The sequence below is a fragment of the Poeciliopsis prolifica genome, unplaced genomic scaffold, assembly GCF_027474105.1.
Source record: "Poeciliopsis prolifica strain line A6 unplaced genomic scaffold, Auburn_PproV2 SCAFFOLD001, whole genome shotgun sequence".
NCBI classification, from domain to species: Eukaryota; Metazoa; Chordata; class Actinopteri; order Cyprinodontiformes; family Poeciliidae; genus Poeciliopsis; species Poeciliopsis prolifica.
Genome location: NW_026562376.1, coordinates 14,441,227 through 14,463,370, shown reverse-complemented (window position 1 = coordinate 14,463,370; position 22,144 = coordinate 14,441,227). Strand labels below are relative to the sequence as shown.

The window sequence follows — 22,144 nt, the reverse complement described above, 5'->3', positions numbered from 1 at the left end:
AAAGGTCTGGAATTTCTTTCCTTCCATTTAAGTGGTCAAAAATATCAATGATGTGGTTCTTTCCCTGAACTTTCTACTGACTGAGTCCTGTGACTTTTTCTAACCAGCAAGCTGAAATGGAACAATTTATTTATTTTTTTTATCTTAGCGTAAACAGTTAGGTAGTTGATGAACTTATTTCACTGCCTATGTGTGCTTTCGATAAAAAATAAAATAAAATTAAGATTTAGAGAAATATTCAGCTGAAAACAACTGATGTGCAAACATGTTTATATGGCTAATATTTCACACTGTTGCAACTTTCCTCAATAAACACTGACCTGCTGGTAACAGCTATGTGTTTATATGTAAAATAACTAAACGCCAAATGATTAACTGATTCACTTGATTATATCTAAAGTAAAAAGCCTGAATTCACCTTGGTGACAGTTCAGCATGTTTTTTTACAGGAGGGAAACAGGATGACTACAACTGATTCCTGTCAACTGTATTCTCAATTGGAGTTTGGATGTAAAAAAATTTGGTCAGAGCTACTGAGTTCTTAAAAATATCTCCAGTGCTTTAGCTGTTCAAAGTTTTATAATATGAAAAAAAAAAATAATATAAGCAGCAAATTTAACTTTGCATTCCACTTAGAAACACAGGGCTTGCATGTAACTTAGTGATGACAATCCCTACCTTCCATGAAGGTGGAACACCTGATTTCAACTATTTACGGATGAATACTTTTAGAAATGTAGTGATAGTTTGTCAAAATAAAATTACGATTCTGTGATTGTCATGTTCAGCAAAATAAGGGAAGATTATAAAAACTTGTAAATATTGTTCTTAAATCCTTCCGCTCAGACGTTTTAAATACAGTGACCTTTTGCGTAGGTAAATGGCTAGAAGGATTATTAATGGGGATCTGATCAAATTGGTGCTGGAAAAATGTCATTGTTTTACAGTTTTGGTTTTACAAAGCATCCAGTAGCCTGCTGCTACTGGATGCTTTGTCATTTTGGACACGCTGAAAAATACTGTACAGGTTCCAGGTTAGCATGCATTCAAGAGGCACAAGACAAAACAAAACTTTTGAGACGGAAGATAAAGTATTTTCATTTAACTTATTTTCTTTTCCAACATTTAAATTAAACCTCTAAATATCTACAAAGTGCTATAATTTTGAACCTATAAATATGCATTTCAAATCTGTAAATTTGAATGACTTCCCCTCTTGACAGTGAGGGAGCTTCTCTAGGCCAGTCCGACAACTAACACTTATACATTTGCAGCTGAATTAGTTTTGATATAGATCATATTGTATGATGCATACAATATACTCTGGCATATCAAACATGGGTGTGCTGGTATAGTTCACAATGTAAATCTTTGGAACCATATTTATACCATCACTTTAAACATGTTCCAGAAATAATTATGAAACATGGATAAACCCACAGCTGAGTTTGTTTAGACATGTGATTCCCTTGCTCCATGTTTGTAAGCACTTGCTAGTTCCTCTGCTCCTTTAACGCATTTGCGGGTCTCCATGTATTTATATGTCAGATGTTCTCTAAGGTCCCTCCCACCCTCCCCCAACCCCCAACCCCACATCCCCCCACTACCTGAGGCAAGTCTCATCTCCACTTGGCTCCATTACCCAAAGCAAATGGAATACATTTGTGTCAGACTGCCGCATGGTGAGAGGAGACCCAGATAAATCTGTTTAATTAAAAAGTGTCATATCTGCACTTAGGGATGGGGCAACCAGAAGAGCATGAATAATCAATAACCACAATTACAGTTTATGGCACATGTTCTGGACTCCAGCAGATAAACACGTAGACACACTGCCCACACATTTCAGAGACATGCTCACAGAGTGACGGTGGATCTGAAGGCAAAAAGAAGAAAACAAACAAACAAACAAAAAAAAAAACTTCTAGACCTACTTTGGAATATGCATACCCCAAACATTAAACTCAGCAAATGCAATGCACCTGGTTGACATTAGAAATTCAACTAAAAAATGCAAGGTAAAGTACATTAAAGAACAGATGGACTTAGTTCATAGATACTGTTGAGTAAGGAGTGCCAAAGCGTCTTATTTCACAGTAATCGCTGTTAAAAGGTGACTTTTTTTCCGACATATTCTATTGCCATAAAAATATGTACACATACAGTTGGGTTGTTCTCTACCGATGAGTAACAAGAGTTTAGGCATTAGTGTTACTGATGGAAAAACATTATGCAACAGTTTCAGCTGGATGAATGCATCTGCATAATCATGCTGAAGTGGCCATGCATATGATGGGAGGATGAGAACAGAGAAAGAGGGAGGGATAAACTGAGATCCTCATCTCTTCCCCGTGAACATATGTACTTTCCAAATTGCATGGATGTGAAATTTCAGTTTAATCTGGACAGAGACAATCTGTGCAGGGCACAGATGTCAAATGGCCTTCAAATCACCCAAATCTGAATGCAGTTTTATGACAAAGCAAAAACACTCCTGACAACATTCAGATTAAGACACAAAGAATTATCCTAATTCTGTTCTGGCTTGTTTCAGTTATTTCATTGATGGTCAAGGCAGCAGCAGTGTGAGAAATCTATTGTTAGTGACAAGAAATCTGAATGACTACCGCAATACTTTTATCTTTTTGAAACTTTCACAAAAGAAAAAAAAAGGAGCAATCATAACACAGGGACTTCAGGCTTCTACTTGATAACAGCCATCCAACTCTGAAAGTGACTTCTCCTACAGGCAAATTTATTGTAGTTGCAGGATTGATGAGGCCAGTGAAATGGTAAATGTTAGATCATAAACTCCTCTGTGAGGGGGAAGGAGATGGAGAGCAGTAATGTTTGGCCAAGGCCCTGGCCGTGCTCCGAGACAGTAGATGGCAAAAGTCGCTGCTCCGGAGATTTACACTGGAGGCTGTGTGGAGGTTTAGGAACGCGGCGGACCTGTTCACTCCACTAATCATTCCCTGCTTCATTTTACTCTTCTCCTAAAACTGTAAGGAATATTTACATTTGTACCAGTTTCTAGCTTGCTACATTTCGACACTGTAGGATATGACTGTGCATCATAGTGGTAAATGCACTTACCCGCAGCTGGTTTCCAATAGGCTGTCTCCAACCTGAAGAGAGGCCATACCAAAGTCTGCTATCCTGATGTTGTTCTTTTCATCTAGCAAAAGGTTCTCCGGCTTTAGATCCCTGTGGCTATAAAACAAGAACAGAAACCAGTTAATGAAACATGAAAAAGACAAGATTATGTGATCTAATAAAGGAAACTGAGGAGAAACAAAAGGTCTTCTTGAGAGGTCTATCAAAGACCATAAACATTTTTGTGCCTGGAAAGAACAAAGCATCTTAACCTGCCCCTTTCCTCTGTGCAACATGTCTCTTTGATCTGTCATGTTGCAGCCACACAGCTCCTGCCTCAGTGTTGGGATAGTACAAGGTGTGACAGACCTCCTGCTGTGTCCTTTCCCCCGTCTTCTTCCCTCTTATCTCCCAGACAGCCACCAGCAAATGGGTGGCGAAAATGGGGATTCAGGGGAAGGCTGCCTCAGCGGTGGTGTTCATTAACTGCCATTCATTACCACTAAACACAGCAGGGGGGATAATATCCAGCGGACATCAACTTCCGACTTAAAATGGACCACTGAGAGGAATAACCTTCTCATGTCGTGGTTGCTGAGGCTGTGTCTGAGGTTAAAGTCTCAATTTTGATGAGTAACAGCTGTAAGGGGATCTGGGAAACCATTTTATTGTGCATTTAGCATCCCTTTAAGGGATTGGGGTTATGTTACATCAGACTCTTCGACTCTGGAGATGTTTGCCAAGACTGAGAACTACTTTAGAAGTGTGTGCAAAACACTACGTGCAAACACTGATATTAATCCATCTGTTTTGTCAGCACTATCCAAAAAGCTGTACATAAATGTTTAAACACTGTTTCAGTCAAGCGTTTTATTTCTGTGGACAAGCAAATCATTTCCAAAAGGTCTTAAAATGAAGATAAAATATTTGCTTAGCACTTCAAGCATGATGACAAAGTTATTTTCCAGTTGTGCAAAATTACCACAATAAGGCACTAGGGTCTGAAGCAAATCATCGGAATCCTGTGTGCCTATTTATTTAGAGCAGTTCAATCCCTGAATACAGAGTTTAGCACAACTGTAATCTCCTAAGACATGGCTGTCCATCTATAATAAAAAAGCCAAGGAACACTATTGTGAATCAGAGAAACAACCAAGTAGCTAAAGATAACTCTGGAGGAGTCATAGAAGCCAAAATAATCAAAGGACTGTAATGTGCAAGAACGGCTCAGTCAAAGTCCGAGACCTGAATGAAGAGAGAGGCTGTAGCTAAACTTGAAATGAAATTTTAGCAAATCCTCTCCTACCAATCTAAGTGGATTTCAGGTATTTTGCAAAGAACTTTGACAGAAAAGTTAATAGAGACTTTATAAGACTTGTAGCCATATTAAACCAAAGTATCGACTTACTATTATCTTGAGTCAATACTTTGAATTGACTCAAGATAACCAAATACATATATGCTTATTGTATCTCTAAATCACAGTAGAGCATTTTTTATTAGTTTCTCTATCATTTAAAATTCTAATTATAATGCCAATGGATACTTTTGCAAAGCACAGTACAATATGCAACACAACTCTGTAAATGCTTTCTGTCATTGTGTAGAATTTAGATAAACCTATGTTATTTATAAATTGGAGTGCTAACATTAAGATAAGATTGATAATGAGACAAATACTGTGAATTGTTTGCAAACTGTTCCTTCTGCAATATGAATTTAAAGAAATTCATATTGCAAAAGAGCAATGCAACGGAAGACACATTTTACATGTTATAGTGACATGACTGTCACTATAATGTGATGATGGGAAAAACCAAGCAAGCTTCTAAAAAACAGTTCAGAACCAGCTATGCCATTTATGGTACAGTCATGGAAGCCCAGAGTTTGTGAAAAAAAAACAAACAAAAAAACACTTTTTACCCTCAAAAATGACTTCCCTTTCTCTTGTTAAAAAGCTCTCATTAGTCTGTCAAATTTTATGAATATCCAATCACTATTTTTGATGTTCGTTGGCAAACCTTTGAAGTTTGTAAAGCATTGTAAAGCACTGACAAAACTCTGCCTTTGACAAAGGCAGAGGAAAAGATTTCTTCAGAGGTTTCATCAATGAATTTTACATTAGGACATGAGCTGGACAGCAGAGGAGTGCAGAACTTCTCTAGAGTCTGCCCTACCCTCAAAAATCTTCTACAGTCAAGCTGAATCTTTGATATTCATTTTTATTAATTCTGCAGTGTCCTCTCTTTCTTTAATTCTCCATTCCCTGTTATTTAAAACTCTAAAATTATACTATGCATATATACTAAGTAAGCCCAATGTTGTGTCATATTTAGCTGCATGCTTTCAAACTTAATCAATGTTGGACTCGCTTAACTTCTCACAATACATTCCCAAATGGGGTTAAAAAGCCACAGAGCTGTCTAAACGTCATAAGCTTTACTTTTATCTTCTCTTAAAGCCAATGTTGGGAAAGAGGCGATGGCACCACAGTTGAATACGTCACCCTTTGAACAACGCTTCATCAGAATGGACATTTAACCTCAGACGACATCAATTGTTGTACAACTCATTTCCTGCCCTCGGGGAGAAGCTGTCAGCAGGTTCGTTATCATGCTGGCAGTTTCTGTGATCCAAGCTATAATTGAAATAAGATACAGATAGCATCTAAAACAGTTGTCCCTAGGCTATAACCTCTTTTAGTTCGTACGGGAATCAGTTGAAGGTGGTGTCAGTCAGAGTTTTGGTTAATAATGTCAAAGCAAATGAGGGAGAAGTAAACATTTACTGTTACAGCTATTGGCATGTTTAGCAGCAACACCGGTTGTCTTCAAGGTAAATAGGTCGACAAGAATCCTATTTTCAAAACACCTGGAAATAAGGCATGAGACACAAGAGACAAAACAAAAACATAGAAAAACCACCAAGGATACTATTAAGGTAAAAATATTGAAATATAAATAGTGTCATAAAGTGGTGAGTAGTGGAGGTGGTGAGGCAGACGCTGGAGACCCAGGTAGGTGAATGGTGAGTAATTTAATGAAAATAAGTCCACAAAAACACAGAGTCCGCGGCCAGGCAGCACGGCTGAGCGGAAGCCAGGGCTCACACCGGTAGCAACTGGTCTTAAAGGCGGCACAAAACAAACGAGCGACAATCTGACAAAAGTACGACAACGACAAACTGACAATCTCACAAGGACCCGACGAGGAACAGAGGACACAGGAGGGACTAAATACACAGAGGGTAATCAAGGGAACGAGACACACCTGGGAACAATCAAGGGGAAGACAGGGCAACGAGGAGACTCAGAACACAGAAACTCGGAATAAAAACACAGAAAAACACAGAACCTGACAGTACCCCCCCCCTTAAAGGGCGGCTACCAGACGCCCAAAAACAAAATCCAAAACCCAAAAACCAGGGTGGGCGGAGGGGCGACGGAAGGAGGGCCAGAGTCCAGAAAACAAAAAACTACCCACAAAAGGTGGGCGGAAACACAAGGAGGGGCCAAGAGTCCAAAACTAAACAGAAAGAGGGCAGAGGCGTCGAGGGGGATCCGGAGGGCGTCCTCGGCGCCCGCGGCAGACCCCACAGGAGAGGTCCGGAGGGCGTCCTCGGCGCCAAGGAGCACTAGGGGGCACGGGAGGAGCCCTGGGGGACTCGGGAGGAGCACTGGGGGACTCGGGAGGAGCACTGGGGGACTCGGGAGGAGCACTAGGGGACTCGGGAGGAGCACTAGGGGACTCGGGAGGAGCACTAGGGGACTCGGGAGGAGCACTAGGGGACTCGGGAGGAGCACTAGGGGACTCGGGAGGAGCACTAGGGGACTCGGGAGGAGCACTGGGGGACTCGGGAGGAGCACTGGGGGACTCGGGAGGAGCACTGGGGGTCTCGGGAGGAGCACTAGGGATCTCGGAAGGAGCACTAGGGATCTCGGAAGGAGCACTAGGGATCTCGGAAGGAGCACTAGGGATCTCGGAAGGAGCACTAGGGATCTCGGAAGGAGCACTAGGGATCTCGGAAGGAGCACTAGGGATCTCGGAAGGAGCACTAGGGATCTCGGAAGGAGCACTAGGGATAGAGGCTGCCGGAGCAGCAGCACGAGGAGCAGAGTCCATGGAGGCCGGAGCGGAATCCGGCGGAGCAGGAGCCGGAGCCGGAGCGGAATCCGGCGGAGCAGGAGCAGGAGCCGGAGCGGAATCCGGCGGAGCAGGAGCAGGAGCCGGAGCGGAATCCGGCGGAGCAGGAGCAGGAGCCGGAGCGGAGTCCGGCGGAGCAGGAGCCGGAGCCGGAGCGGGGTCCGGCGGAGCAGCAGCCGGAGCCGGAGCGGGGTCCGGCGGAGCAGCAGCCGGAGCCGGAGCGGGGTCCGGCGGAGCAGGAGCGGCAGCCGGAGCGGGGTCCGGCGGAGCAGGAGCGGCAGCCGGAGCGGGGTCCGGCGGAGCAGGAGCGGCAGCCGGAGCGGGGTCCGGCGGAGCAGGAGCGGCAGCCGGAGCGGGGTCCGGCGGAGCAGGAGCGGCAGCCGGAGCGGGGTCCGGCGGAGCAGGAGCGGCAGCCGGAGCGGGGTCCGGCGGAGCAGGAGCGGCAGCCGGAGCGGGGTCCGGCGGAGCAGGAGCGCAGCCGGAGCGGGGTCCGGCGGAGCAGGAGCGGCAGCCGGAGCGGGGTCCGGCGGAGCAGGAGCGGCAGCCGGAGCGGGGTCCGGCGGAGCAGGAGCGGCAGCCGGAGCGGGGTCCGGCGGAGCAGGAGCGGCAGCCGGAGCGGGGTCCGGCGGAGCAGGAGCGGCAGCCGGAGCGGGGTCCGGCGGAGCAGGAACGGCACGAGGAACAGACGCCGGCGGAGCGGCACGAGGAGCTGAGGATGGAGCTGGGGCTGGGCTGGCGGAGCGGAAGTCCGGCTTGGAAGACCGAGGCTTTGCAGTCATGGCAGAGAAGGCTGTCCGGCGCACCTCCTCTGCCTCCCGCTGCAACTCCACCAGGACTGGGTGCTGGAGACGTGGTACCCAATAGTCCAGCAAAAGCCCCAGGCGTATGGCGAACCCTGGCCGTCTCAGGGCGAACGTGGACGTGGTTTTTGACTCCTCGTACTCACGGATGGTTCGGAGTAGCTCCTCTATCCCCTCTGGGTCCATGATGTTAAAGCGTGCCTCACCGTATTTTCTGGTCGGGTCCTTCTGTCATAAAGTGGTGAGTAGTGGAGGTGGTGAGGCAGACGCTGGAGACCCAGGTAGGTGAATGGTGAGTAATTTAATGAAAATAAGTCCACAAAAACACAGAGTCCGCGGCCAGGCAGCACGGCTGAGCGGAAGCCAGGGCTCACACCGGTAGCAACTGGTCTTAAAGGCGGCACAAAACAAACGAGCGACAATCTGACAAAAGTACGACAACGACAAACTGACAATCTCACAAGGACCCGACGAGGAACAGAGGACACAGGAGGGACTAAATACACAGAGGGTAATCAAGGGAACGAGACACACCTGGGAACAATCAAGGGGAAGACAGGGCAACGAGGAGACTCAGAACACAGAAACTCGGAATAAAAACACAGAAAAACACAGAACCTGACAAATAGTCAAATATTTTTCACTAGTGATGGTGTTAACATAAAGTTGATGTGATTTAAATTCAGCACAAAGATCGAATGACTATATTTATCTTGTCACTGTGTATTTGTCTCCTACTGGACAGCATTTGAAGGAAAGGAGCTGAATTAGATTTCATTCCACTTGTTTTCTTTGACATAAAACACTGAAATGAAATTGAATAGATGCATGTTTTACAGTTCCTCAAATTGGATTTGGCAATTCTTACTGCATGGTATTGTCAGACATGACAATTTGTTTGCATTCAATGACTGCAAATAAGAGTAATATGATTAACTCCTTAAGTTTGCATCCTTCGTTATACAATCAACATGGTCATGAAATTGCTTAGAGAAAATATGTTGACACAATTGACACAAACCATTTTTAACACTAATTCTCACACTGCCTGGACATATAATATGCTCACTAATTATTTCTTTATTTTCATAATGCATCAACACTTACTTTATTGAAGATTTTCTGATATATTGAGTATTCTTTAAAAATATAAAAAGCTTAAGTCACATAGCCAAATCAAAATGTCTTGTTCCTCTGCAGAGCACCAAATTAATCCCATCTGTCCCATCATAGTACTGTGCAGAACTGTGTCATAGCTTTGTTTTCTCTGTAGCACTGCAAATCCACACTGACAGTGTGTCTATGATCTGAGCATATCTGATGCACATGACTCCCCTTTACAGAAATTAACAGGAAAAATGCTCATACACTAATTGTTTTGCAGCATGAAGGTCTGATAAGTGTAGGACTATGTGTGTGTATGTTTTATTTTTGGTTGGCTAGCAATTACACTTCATAGTATAACATACATCATGAAACTTGTGTTAGATGCGCTACAATGTAATATTACTGGTTGTTTTCCAAAATTTTAGATATTTAACAATTCAGTTAATAAAAATGTTGAAATATTTTGAAAAATGTCAAATGTAATAAGCTGTTTGGCTTCAAATCATATTACCCTGGTTGCCTGTCAAGTTTATTAATTCATTAGGAGCTTTTCCCAATAAAATGTCAAATGTTTTGTTGTATTTTAACATTTAACTTAATCATAAAACAACATCCTTTAAATATGCACAGCTGAGTTAATAACAGGACTGACTTCAGAAATTAATAACTATAATAAAACTTTTCCTGCAGCAAACAAATGCATTCAAAGACACATCACAATTGCCAACAGTATTGCTGTGGAGTTTTGTTAGACCAAAGATAAAAGTATATTTATAATTTTGATGGGTCTCTGTTTGGTCTAGAATTAACTGAAATACATTTTTCAACTATTTTGGTTAAACTCATCAGAGGAAGTCTAAAGTTGATGCAAACTTAGTACATTTAATTCAGTCACATTTTTATTTCCTCTAATAAAACTGCTCCAATTTTACCACCTACCTCATAAAGAGTCAGCAATTATACTGGATTTATAACCAGAAAAAGGGAAACTTCCATTTCCTTAACTGACTTCAGAAGCTTTTGATGTTTATTTTGGTGGATTTCACTTTATTCTTTTAAAATTCTCAGTAACACCAAAACAGTCCTGTATTGTTGCATGTAATGCAGTGACCAAGAAGTGGGATTACAATAACAGCCAGATCTGTACAACCTCCCCCCAGGCCCCCCAAAAAAACATGTCCTATTTGTGCCAAATCTTTGTGTGCAACATTGCGTTTTCTCTTAATCCGGAGGAGTTTGACAGGAGATGATGGGATGAGCAACAGACCTTCAAGGCAGAACAAACAAACAAGCTGCCAGAAGAGCACAGTCGAATTGCCACAGATAATAAAAATCTGAAGCAACTTAAGATCTTTAATAACAGTAACCACCGGAGCAAGTTGCTCCAATAAGTGTGTTGAGGAAACTGGACAATCATAATACATTTTGAAATGTGAAACTGCTATTTTCACACACACTTGGTAATATTTCCAACTTCTTATTTTACTTTTTAAATTTTCCGTTACCTTTTTCCTTCTCAGTCTCTTACTATTATCAATCCCATACGACAATTATTTTTTTCCCCCTCATTCAGAAACTATGAACGACCCCAATTTGTATTGTTCATTTTATTTCAGTCTAACATCACCTTCCCTAATTTAAAGTTACACCCAAACGGTTTAACTGGCACTGTTAAAGAAATTATCATCCGTGGGCTGAAATATTACCAAACTTGATGTTTTCACATGAAAGAACATTTTTGTCAAACTGATCAAGTCAGCTCTGTTACATGTGGCATAATGCAGGCTGGCTAAAGCTGTAAACTTTTGCTGACTATATCTTTACTTATATGTTTTGCTCACAGGAAATGTAAAAAATGTCACTGAATGCCTGATCTTAAATGACTTTTCTTCATCAGTTGAAATTGTCATTTTTTGAATGACAAATCAGTCAAAATTAATTTGCCGAACTATCAATTGTCATTTAAAAAATGACAGATGTTGGGAAGTTTAATCACAATTTCTTTTTAATTTGTCAGATATACTATTCAGATTCCAAAATGTCTGTCACTATCAAAAAAATAAATAAAAAATACAGAGAGGAAGATGTTAAAGTATTTTATCATGAGTGACCTCTCCAAGTATGTGAGAAGAAATATCTAATATCTGAATTGAATAATTTTAGCATTTTGTTTCTCTGGTGGAATGGCTGGAAATGACAACTGCACTAGAAATAAAGATGTGATTTTAAATCCAAGAAATGTTTCACTTTTCTAAGGTGACATTGAATGCTCTGACAGGCATCTTTCAAGAAAATGTATTATTAAATATTAAAGAGATGAATCTGTCAAGATGTGACCGTGTATGTATCAAAGTCACTGCGACAACATGTCACAAACTGAATACTTTCCATCCATAATAATGGAAGTGTTTAGGTTTTAATTCAGGTTTAAACTGATGAGCCACTTTATTATTAGGTGCAGCTGAACAACTTCCCACCAGCAATAGCAAATCAGCTAATGGCAAGGACACATTTAAGTACCGAGATTTGGTAAATAGGACTTCCTCAAGTTCTAATATCAAAAGTACAAAGTAGATTTAAGTGACTTGGATCAAGGTATGAAAGTATCAGTTGAACATTTAAATGTCACAGACTAATTTACTGTACTCCATGATCACCAGATTTAAAGCCAACAGAGATCATTGAATGTACAGCCAGCAAAGTTACAGTAACTTCATCATGCAACCAAAGACATAAAGATATTTCGGCTGATGCAACTCAGCAAAATGTCTCTCAACAGCAAACAACTGTATTTTCGGTGACGACTAAAGAAATGATGGAAACTAATTTGCTTGTGTAACCACTCTCAAAGTTGACCTTTGGCAGTTTCCTTACTGACTCCCCTCCTCTTTGCCCCCAGTCCTGGAGTTACACACAGTTATATTAGCGATCATTTTTATCTTTTCAGTAGATCCTCTGTGACCCCTCATTATGCCACTGTGTGGGTTCAATGAGTGCTGGATGAGGTCCTTCTCAGCATGCTCATATAGAGGCAGCAGTGTGTACAAGTATGCATGTTTTGTTGTGCGTATTTTAGAAGCTAGGTCATTGCATAAAATTTGAATCTGTGACCTAGTTAGTGGAATAGAAACAGTCAAAAATTGTTTTATTGGACCATTTGTTGACCAGTTGGCCTAATGTGACATTGGCTTAAATTATCATTACTTGTAATGATTTTTTAAACTTCATGCTGCTGTTCTCCACCCCAGTTTGATCCCCAAATATCTCTCTTGGGCCAGATTGTTTCAGATCTGTATATTTTAAGATGCATAGACATAGATGCATATAATGACTGGAGTCTGAACAATGTATATTTTGATTTCATTTCCATTAAGGTTTTGCTCGGTATTTTTTTTAAATTATTGGCACCATTTTGTCTTAAAGTTATATTAATCTTTCATTTTTAAATATTTGACATACTGCCAAATTGTACTCAGCATTGTTTTTTTTTTTTTCTTTTCTTAAACTGTTACGAGGCACGTGCCGCTAAGATGGCAGTGAGAGAGGTTGAGAAGCTAAGGCCTTTCCTCTGCCTACATCCCCCAGAATGCTGTGTGGTTCTGGACTGGAAGAATCTATTGGATGTATAAAATATTGACTATGGATCTATTGCAATAGGTTTTGTTATTGATGTATTCCCCAGACATTGTTTAAAGACTTCACTTAAATATGTATGCACTGATGTGTCTTCATCTAAATACATTTTGAGTATTAACCCGTCAGAAGCTAATGAGCGTAGAATATTACTGGGGTTTCATCAAACTGTTGAAAGTATCTTTAATTTCTGTAACTTTGTAATATCTGTTATTTGTATATCTTATTGCTGATATAAACATCAGCAATAAGATTTGCTGATTTGAAAAAAAAAAACAACCAAAAATAATAATAATTTAAGCAAACATAAACAGGTTCTGTGATCCTAACAAACCTAAAAAGTAAACATTTATTCTGATTTAATGTCATTCCCAAAGGGGAAAAAATGCATAAAACAATTTATTTAAGATATGTAGTTTCAGCTATATGGTCTTATACATTAATTTTTTAAGATAATAATGCAATGGAAATCCAAATAAGTGTAAATGCATTTTAAACTCAGCAATAAGATGTACAAATAACGAATATTACAATTTACTGAAAATTCTGATCTGTGTAGCTCTAAAACAAACTTTTTATCAGGTGAGAAAAAGAGGAACAGAGAACACAGTGATCATTTCCACAGCCCCAGGATTTATTATGCATTTGTTCTAGCTATAGATTCTTTCTTACATGCTTTTCCTTTCTCTCCCTCCTTATGAAAAAGATAATCTTTCTGAACAAAAGTGTAGTCTGAGTCAGGAAAGCAAAACTCTGAGTCATAACAGGGCTTTCTTTCTGTATTCTTTCTCAGCTATATACAGATCTGAAACAATCTGGCCCAAGAGAGATATTTGGGGATCAAACGGGGGTGGAAACAGCAGCATGAAGTTTAAAAAAAAGTGGGATGTGTGTACAAAAGGATTGGTGAGAAGCATGTGTGACAACCCTCTCCTCCAAATCCCCACCCACCCACTTTCCCTCACATGCCCTTACCCTGATACTGAGTCACAGAGAAAGCAGAGCAGTTCTAATGGCCTACGTAGGTCCCCTGCGCAAACGCTCAGAAACGGAAGAAAGTCTTTTTTTAAGTTGTTGAGGGGGGTGCTGGGATCTCATTAGGAAGGGATGGAAGGAAGGAGAGGAAGGCTGATTCTGCCTGTCTGCTCTTAATTGAGGAAGGTAGAAGGTTGAGGCGGTGACCCAACTCCCCTAAATAATCCTCCTCATGATAAATTCACAAGGCATCATTTTCTTAGAATGTTAGTGAAGGGATTTGAAGAGCGAAAGCACCAAGGTAAAAGGAGAAAGATAAATATGCTGGTGAGTCTGGCTATAAAAGAGCTGTGATCATTTATGTGCGTGCATGCACTCACTGTCAGTCCCAGATGCTTTCCTCTAATTGGCTTAATCTGTTCTTCTCAGTTATTATCAGGCATTATTTACATAGGCTGATAAAAGACCTAATTCCTTTACGTAGGACAATTCTCCTCTATTCCCAGTTGTGAAAAAAATTCATCCTATTTTTGATCTCACATAGTTCAATACAGAATCCATCAGCTATGCATTTTAAATTTTAAACAAAGTCAAATGCATCACTCTAGAATTGAAGAATGATGTAATGTTCTCAAATTGCAACAGTTTGACTGCTAAAAGTGTGTCAATGCTATTTAAGCATTATGCAAACATTTATGGAACGTGAATGAAATTATTTCTGAGGATGAAATGTTGACAAATATACAACGTTAAGACTGAGAATGAAAATGACAAAATACCTGATTCTCTCTGACAAAAATTCAGGTACAAAATAGGAAAGAAGAGCCGATTACAAGACAAAGGGGGTCAATGAAGGTCAGTTGCCATATTTGGCCAAGTGTGCGCTGGCAGTTCTGAAATATTTGATCTGAGATCACATTTAGTGCATGTTTCATGTTTTGTAAACAGTCTCAAATTTTACATATGTTAATGTCAAATTATCCTCCTTTACTTTCTGGATATTTTTTGGTACTTTAGCCTATTCTGGTCAGGTCTGTCGGAAGATAGTTTTAAAAACAAAACTATATCACCAGAACCTGCTTGTTTAGATCCATCATTGACTCCATAATGTACATTCAGACTTCAAGCCAAAACTTTTATTCTCAACTAAGAAAAAATAAAATAAAAAGGCTCATCCCTGCAGCAGAGATTCAACTTTAATATGTAAAAACACTGCCACTCTCAGTTGAACCAAAACAAGTTAGAGGTTTGAGAGACAGTGAAAGATGCATTCCCTTTCCCAGTCTTTACTCTCAATCTGTCGTTGCTTGCATTATTAAATATCTCATCCTTGAGTTTGCAGTTTTGTATCTGCAGTGTGACATTTTTTTACATAACAGATATTTCACCAGGCTTTTTATTTTACTTAATTAAAAAATAAATAATTTTACCTTAATTCATTTGAAGAACTAATTTACGTTCTTTACCATTCCTCAGTTTCTTTTCCTCACATGTTCTTTACAAAGTTATAACAGTCACATGCTATAAAAAGTTACAAATTAAATCTCCAGAGAAACACAAAGTCTTTGCAAGCTTTGGGATCACAAAAGCTTCTGTGAATTATACACACATTCAAACAGAAAATAAACACGAAACACAACCCTCTAATTTAGTCCCTGCTGACTTGTTTGACTTTTGAAGTATATGATTGCCTCTAGTCTATGAGCTGGTAAACATTTAAATTACCCCCTGAGGCTCCACACAGGGTGTCAGATCAGAACGACAACAAAATGTATCAGATAATTTGTGTCAGCTGCATTGGATCAACAGAAAACACATATCTAAAGAAATTTAACAATTGTGCTGCTATAATTAAGAGTTCATCTTTAGCCAATCCTGTTTACCTAAACGGCTTAATAATAAGCAATACATTTGTATTTATGTTATACTGCATTTGTATTTTAGCACTCAAAACATTCATAAGTTTAATGTATAAATCTTTTAAAGACATGTTTATAAATACTAAACACATACACATGTGACATCCAGCTTTCTCTATGCTTAATTTCTATATGAAATCAGACTCACTTGAGGAGGAAATGGTTTCATTGCAGGATTCATCACTGCAGAGCTCATTATTTGTTCAATGGTGTATGATAACTAAATTGACTGTGCTACCCCCCTGAGTAAGATTTTAAGTGATATTTTTATGGATTGGAGGTGAGAAATGTGACTTTTAAAGTCACAGATATCTCATCACTATTGGAGCCTAAACATATTAAGTACATTTGGACATTTATAAAGGAGAAATCAATTAAAAGTTCTTATCTCTTTAAAGAAACAAATCCATGCAACCACATTCTGCTCATTTGAAGTGTCTGGCAAATACATTCACACCCACACATTCCTATTTTTTTTTCCACATCACAGCAATAAATTTCATTTATCATTAGGATTTTATGTAACAGAACACAAAGCAGAGTAGAACTGAAGGGAAGGGAAATTGAACATTATTTTCAAAATCTACAGCTAATCAGAATCTGTAAACATGCATTTTCTAACCTCTCCACTTATCCTCTCTTGGTCTCGTCTTTGATAATGCCATTCTAATACATCGCTGTTTCTTTACTGACACACTGTTCATGCAGGCCATAAAACATAAAACCTTCCCAAACATGGAAGAATTTTTTGCACAGTTTGTTTTCAACATTTGCTTTTTCCTTGCCAATTTTCCATTAAAATTGGTGGAGAGCACTATTTCTAGTTGCCCGATTGGGAGATTCTGCCAATGAGGTAGATCTCTGCAGCTCCTCCAAAGTAGCACTTTGTAGTAAAGTAGCGGTGTGCTGGAATGTCTCATAAAATTCAAATGAAATCCATTGAGACTTGTTGTTGTAGCGTTAGTAAAGGTAAAATTCAGTGACGTCAAAATTTATCTTCTATATTACGCAACCAACAGCATTTAGCAATCATAAACAGATGGAGTATGCCGTTTCATAGAAAGATTGAAAAACTTACCATATTGAATGACTGTGGCAGAAATCCAGGGCAGACATAATTTGTCTGAAGAATTTTCTGGCCTCTTTTGGTGTTAACCGGCCTTTCTTCACCAAGTAGTCAAACAGTTCGCCACCAGACACATGTTCTAGCACAAGGTACCTGAGAAAGACAGAGGGGCACAGAGAACTGAGGGAGACATCTAAAGAATAGCTGAAAGAGAAACTCAGTTACAAGTATCTTATATTTCATAATAAAGTTCTCTGTTAGAGCCGTGAAGAAAATAAGTCCAAAGACCTTATGTCACTCTCAGAACTGAGGTAACATGAGTTTTTTGCAGTCTGATGTTCTAAATATGTGGGAAATTCTGATTCTTGACATTCTGTTTCACAAATACTGGTGCAAGCATATGAATTCAGGAAAGAAAGCCTACATATCCGTGTCATATTTTTTCAAAGAGTTGTTGCTGAGGTAGCCTTCGAGTCTGTGTGGTCAGACTTTTACAGAGCCAGTCTGTCATCCTGAATATATAGCTTGGCCATGGTCTGCAGCTCCGAGGGGACAGGATGAAGATAAATCTCCACTGACCCAAGAACAAAGGTTCATCTCCAGGTTGAAATCCAGCTGGCCCTAGTTCCACTCTGCTCATATGTCTCGCACAAAAAGTACTTTATTCATAACAAGCACAAGTTGAAATACAAAAAGGCTTTTTTTTTCTTTTTTTTTATTATCTACTTGGAAAAAATATGAGGTGCACATCCATCATTTCAGTTTCACTGATTACCATATGGTGCTGCAAACTGTACTGGCCACCAAGCATCATCTCCCTTTAGCCAAAAGTCTGGCTGCAGTAAATCCTCAGGAACTACAGCACATATGGCATTTACTTCTAAATAAGTAAAACGCGGTACATGTAAACAAGATATATAGACTAACCTCAGAAGCGGGGAGAATTGACATGGATGTGCATCTACATGGGGTTTAAAATTGAATACAGCACTATAGTTTATTTTTACGATCCAAGAATTGTTTTAGAACTTTATAGTGGAGGCTCGATAATTTAGTTTTGTAACAGTGAGATTGTTTTAGGTTTAAATGTAAAATGTATTGCTTAGTCAAAAGAAACTGAAGAGGTGCATAACATGCACATTCAAGATTACGGATAAAGAAAAGGCTGGTTTTCTGAAAAAATAAAGATCAAAATGTTTCTCTTTTTATTATGGGATCCACACGACAACAGTCTTGGAGAGCTCTACAAGTGTACCAAATCTCATGTCTCTACGATAAAGTAAGTGAATAGCAAAGGGTCCTTTGAAAATTGCTGGGTGGCGCCTTTGAGCCGTTTCTTGTGCGATTTTTGCGACGACCTTAAAATACAAAATCTAAAGGTCTCCGCCAAGTTTGGTGAGTTTTTGAATATGATAAAGCCTCCAAAAAGCCAATTCATTTGGAGGGAGAATCGTAATAATAAGGAACAGTACAAAAACAAAATATCATATTTATTTTTCAATTGTACAAACAAAGAAAATGGCTTACAAAATATATTGCAAACTACAGCATTTGCAACAAAAAAAATAAAATAGTTATAAATGCATAAAATGTTTTTAATTCATAATGTAAAAGGAATTTGAGGCAACCATTTTGTTGCCTGAGCTCTACAGCAGGCAACAAAAAAGTGATTCTACAAAAAACGCAAATAAGCTGAAAAAAACACACGCACAAATCAAGGGTCCTAACCTGCACTGCAGTCTCAGACGTGAGCATTTTTCATTCTTAAAGGCATAATTTATCTCAGTATCATAACATGTTTATGCATTCAACCTATAAATAAATTATTGTTGGGTTAGGTATCAAATTCTTGCCTCCTCCCATATATATAAACACCACATTAGTTTTAACAGCTTGTTGTAGGATTTGTGCCAGCAAAAATAATAAATCTTTAAAGCCCTGGGAGGGCTAAAACCAAGCACGCTGCATGCCTATCAATTAATAGCTTTCAAGTGGTGATATCCAAGCAGGAATATGAAACCATGTGAAGAGCAAAAATCGCATTAGTGATACGAGTTTATGTGTTGGAGTCTAACGCTTTGCGCAAATGTAAAGTAATTTGTCTTCTGTGATGCTACTGGTGACCAACTGTCACAAGTGATGAAGCAATGAGCAAAAAATGAGATTTTCAAAATCCAATTACTGACTTGAATTCAAATTTTCTGCATGCCATAGCCTCTAAAAAGGATGGCATGCACTGTTCATCATGCTCAATACTGTACATGACCCATAAGCTGAAGATGCGAGGAAACTGAATCTGGTTGACAAGCAATCCTTTGTAGATCAGGGGGTCTACTAACTGATGGGGTTGTCACTCAGTGCTGTTAAACATAGTTAATAGATTTAGCATCTGTGTGTAAACACAGCTGCTGCAGCGGCCTCTCCATGGCAAATGTTTCTTAATGCGGTGGTGTTGACACTGATAAGCGCATCATCGTGTTTTTATTACAGAGACTTCCCCCTTGCTATTAGCAGTCCCCCGGTGTGCGTGACCAAATAAATGCTCAACGCCAGTACTAATGGAGCATCCAAACCCTTGAAGGCAGTCACAGTTGCCCTGTGATCATAAGATAATCTGCTGCATTAAAATCGCTAGTCCCGGGAGCCCACCTGAGAGAAATTATATTGTTAAGCGAATATAACGTATAAAGTTCCTTTGAATTTTTTTAAATGTACAAGTTACATACTTTCATAGACTAAACTCCAAGAAAAGTCAGGCCTTTTTAGTCAATTTTCAAAGGACTCGTACTTAACTTAAATACTGCGAACATTTCTGCATTTAGATATGCAACCTGCAACAGTCAGCAAGACCGTTGAAAAAAGATACCAACAGATGAACAGAAGCTGAATGAATGGATATACAAACTAATGAAAGGGTGGACAGATGAACATTTCAATTTAAATACAATTTAAATACTTTATGTAACCTGAGACTGCAATAAAGGAAAATCTGAAATAAAGAAAAGACAAATGGATGGCTCCACTGACAAACAAACTGATTTATAAATGGGCAATTTTGGCTGATGCAATAGTTAGATATAGTCTGAACGCACAATATTCTTACCAAACTTTTTTTTTTCTATGTATTTAGACCTGAGAGACACTTTAAACTTCATATTTTGCCAAGATTTCTCCAGACTTTGTAGGAACCAACTGAACAAAAATGTGTAACAGAATTTTTGCAATTTATGAAAATAATACATTTATTGAAAGTTTTGACTGGGGAAATAAATTGCTCATACTTACAAGTATTTTTTATTTTCATAGACATCATGAAGCTTTAAAACATGTGGGTGTTCTATGAGCTTCAAAATAGCTATTTCTCGCTCCACCTGTAAGAGAGAAAGAGACAAATTCAGAGGGAAAAGAGCATAAGAGGATTTGATTACTGAAAAATTCAAACAGTTAAATTCCAATAAAAACATTAATAAACCCTCAATCCTTCTTCTTTGTTTTTATAAGATGAGGTCTAGCTAGTGGGTTTATCTTGAGGTTAGCTGGGAGTCATTTGTGAGGCAGATTATGAAAATCAGGAGATAGAACATATCAGTCAAAAGCTTATTTCTACCATTTATCTTCCAAGCACAAAAATAAATGTGGACCGCTTAAAAGAAGGGTAGAAACTACAATGGCTTGCAAAGGTATTTATACCTCCTTTTTGAATTGCACCACAAGATCAACATTTTATCTGTTTTATGCTAGGTAGCTGGTATCAACACAAAGTAGTAAATAATTGTGAAGTGGAAAGGTAAAATTATACATATTGCGTGTTTTCCACACATTTTTTGATGCAATTGCAGATGTAACTCTTTTAGGAAGACGTATCCATCTGGTTCCTACAAATGATATTTTGCCCAGTTTTTGGTTCAAAAAGACACAAAACTGAGTTTATCTACTCAACCTGAGCTTCGGCTAGCTTTGTTAAAACAGTAGACAAGGCTCGATATACATTCACATTTTATTTTCATGAGAAAACCCCAGTGAAACTGTAGCTGTATTATTAAAAATAAGAGACAGATCTAATACTTTTTCAATGCACCGTACATACTGAATTTTATTTTATATTCCAGTGGTGTTCTTTTGCTGTATAAGGGCCAGCTTGTTTAGACAGCAGAGCAGAGAGCAACCTGTCATAATCGGGTATTTCTGTCCACCAAGCCTGCAGCCTCTGGGTACAAAGGAGTGTAAAATGTCCAGACAGCTGCTTCAGTAGCTCCTTTATTCCACAAGTGTCTGACATATTGATTGTTCATATAAAGACAAAACAAGTCAGAACAAGCGAGGAGTCGACTCTAGACTTTATAACTTCTGAGCTTCTGAGAGATATTTTCAGTTCACTACTGAGAGGAGTGAGAGTCGAAATTCACCATAATAGAGCTGATCAGTTTGGACTTGTGTCAGCATCTCTAGAGATTGTTGTCAGCATGTTCAGCTGACACTGAAAATCAGCATGGGAAACCACTCTGACAGAAGCCACAGCTAATCCTCAGCAACCCAGCGCTCCTCCATGTTATCTGCTCACCCTACTCTTTCACATTTCAAATGGATTCTAACTTTTCCTGACAAAGATGGAGATCAAAGAACCGTGTGAATTAAAGGCTCCTCTGTCTTAACTTGATTTCATCAAAGTCAGTTTTACCATGGCTGTGACAGCCTTCACGTTGCTTTTATGTCTTCCTCACAGTTTGAGTTTTGTGGGCATTTCTGTGGAACGAAGGCAAACTTTGAGCTGTCGGCTCACCATGTCTCTGTTAAATTCCTATAAAGTTGTTTGCTTAGCTGAGTGTGAAATAAAGTCCCTCAAAAATAATTATTTTTATAACAATGTCATTTACTAATAATTGCTCCCGTCAGCTCTACCTGTGATCCATCTAGATACATAATTCATAATTATCGTCTCAAAGTTAACAACGCTCATCATCACACTTGAAAAGGTAACAAAACATGACAAGAAGAAACATAGCAGAGTATATTGTGGAAACTATGCAGGAGTTGCAGATTCTCATCTCAGGTGGGAGACCGCTACTTTGCATAAGCTCCGCAAGTATAGCTTTTGTAGAAGAGTGGCAACAAGACAACCCATATTGTTCTCTGACCTCCAAATGAAAAAGCTAAACATGAATAGAAAATGACACAGCACAGCATTTTCATCATAAAATATGTGTTTCTTTAGCATGAACAGGGAAGCTGTTTAAAGTTATAGAGAATACTAATGGAGCTAAATAAAGTGCAATACTAGAAAAAATAAATAAATAAAAAGCCCGAAAAAAAATACAGTTTTAGAGGTTAACATCCCAATTTTAATTGGTCCCATAAATAGCATAACAACCCAAAACTGTATATTGAAAACACTGTTGTAATATGACA

General features: G+C 39.3%; 1 protein-coding gene across 7 annotated transcripts in view; it reads right to left on the bottom strand.

The window, feature by feature from the left end:
• LOC129358198 (serine/threonine-protein kinase BRSK2) overlaps positions 1-22,144 on the bottom strand; it is a 176,985-nt gene that overhangs the window by 33,466 nt on the left and 121,375 nt on the right. For all 7 annotated transcript variants that reach the window (XM_055027088.1, XM_055027096.1, XM_055027109.1 and 4 more), the window contains exons 3-5: positions 20,024-20,109; positions 16,751-16,891; positions 3,097-3,213 (exon numbers count right to left, since the gene is read on the bottom strand). In XM_055027088.1, coding sequence (XP_054883063.1) covers positions 3,097-3,213; positions 16,751-16,891; positions 20,024-20,109 — 344 coding nt within the window. The remainder of the gene's footprint in view (positions 1-3,096; positions 3,214-16,750; positions 16,892-20,023; positions 20,110-22,144) is intronic.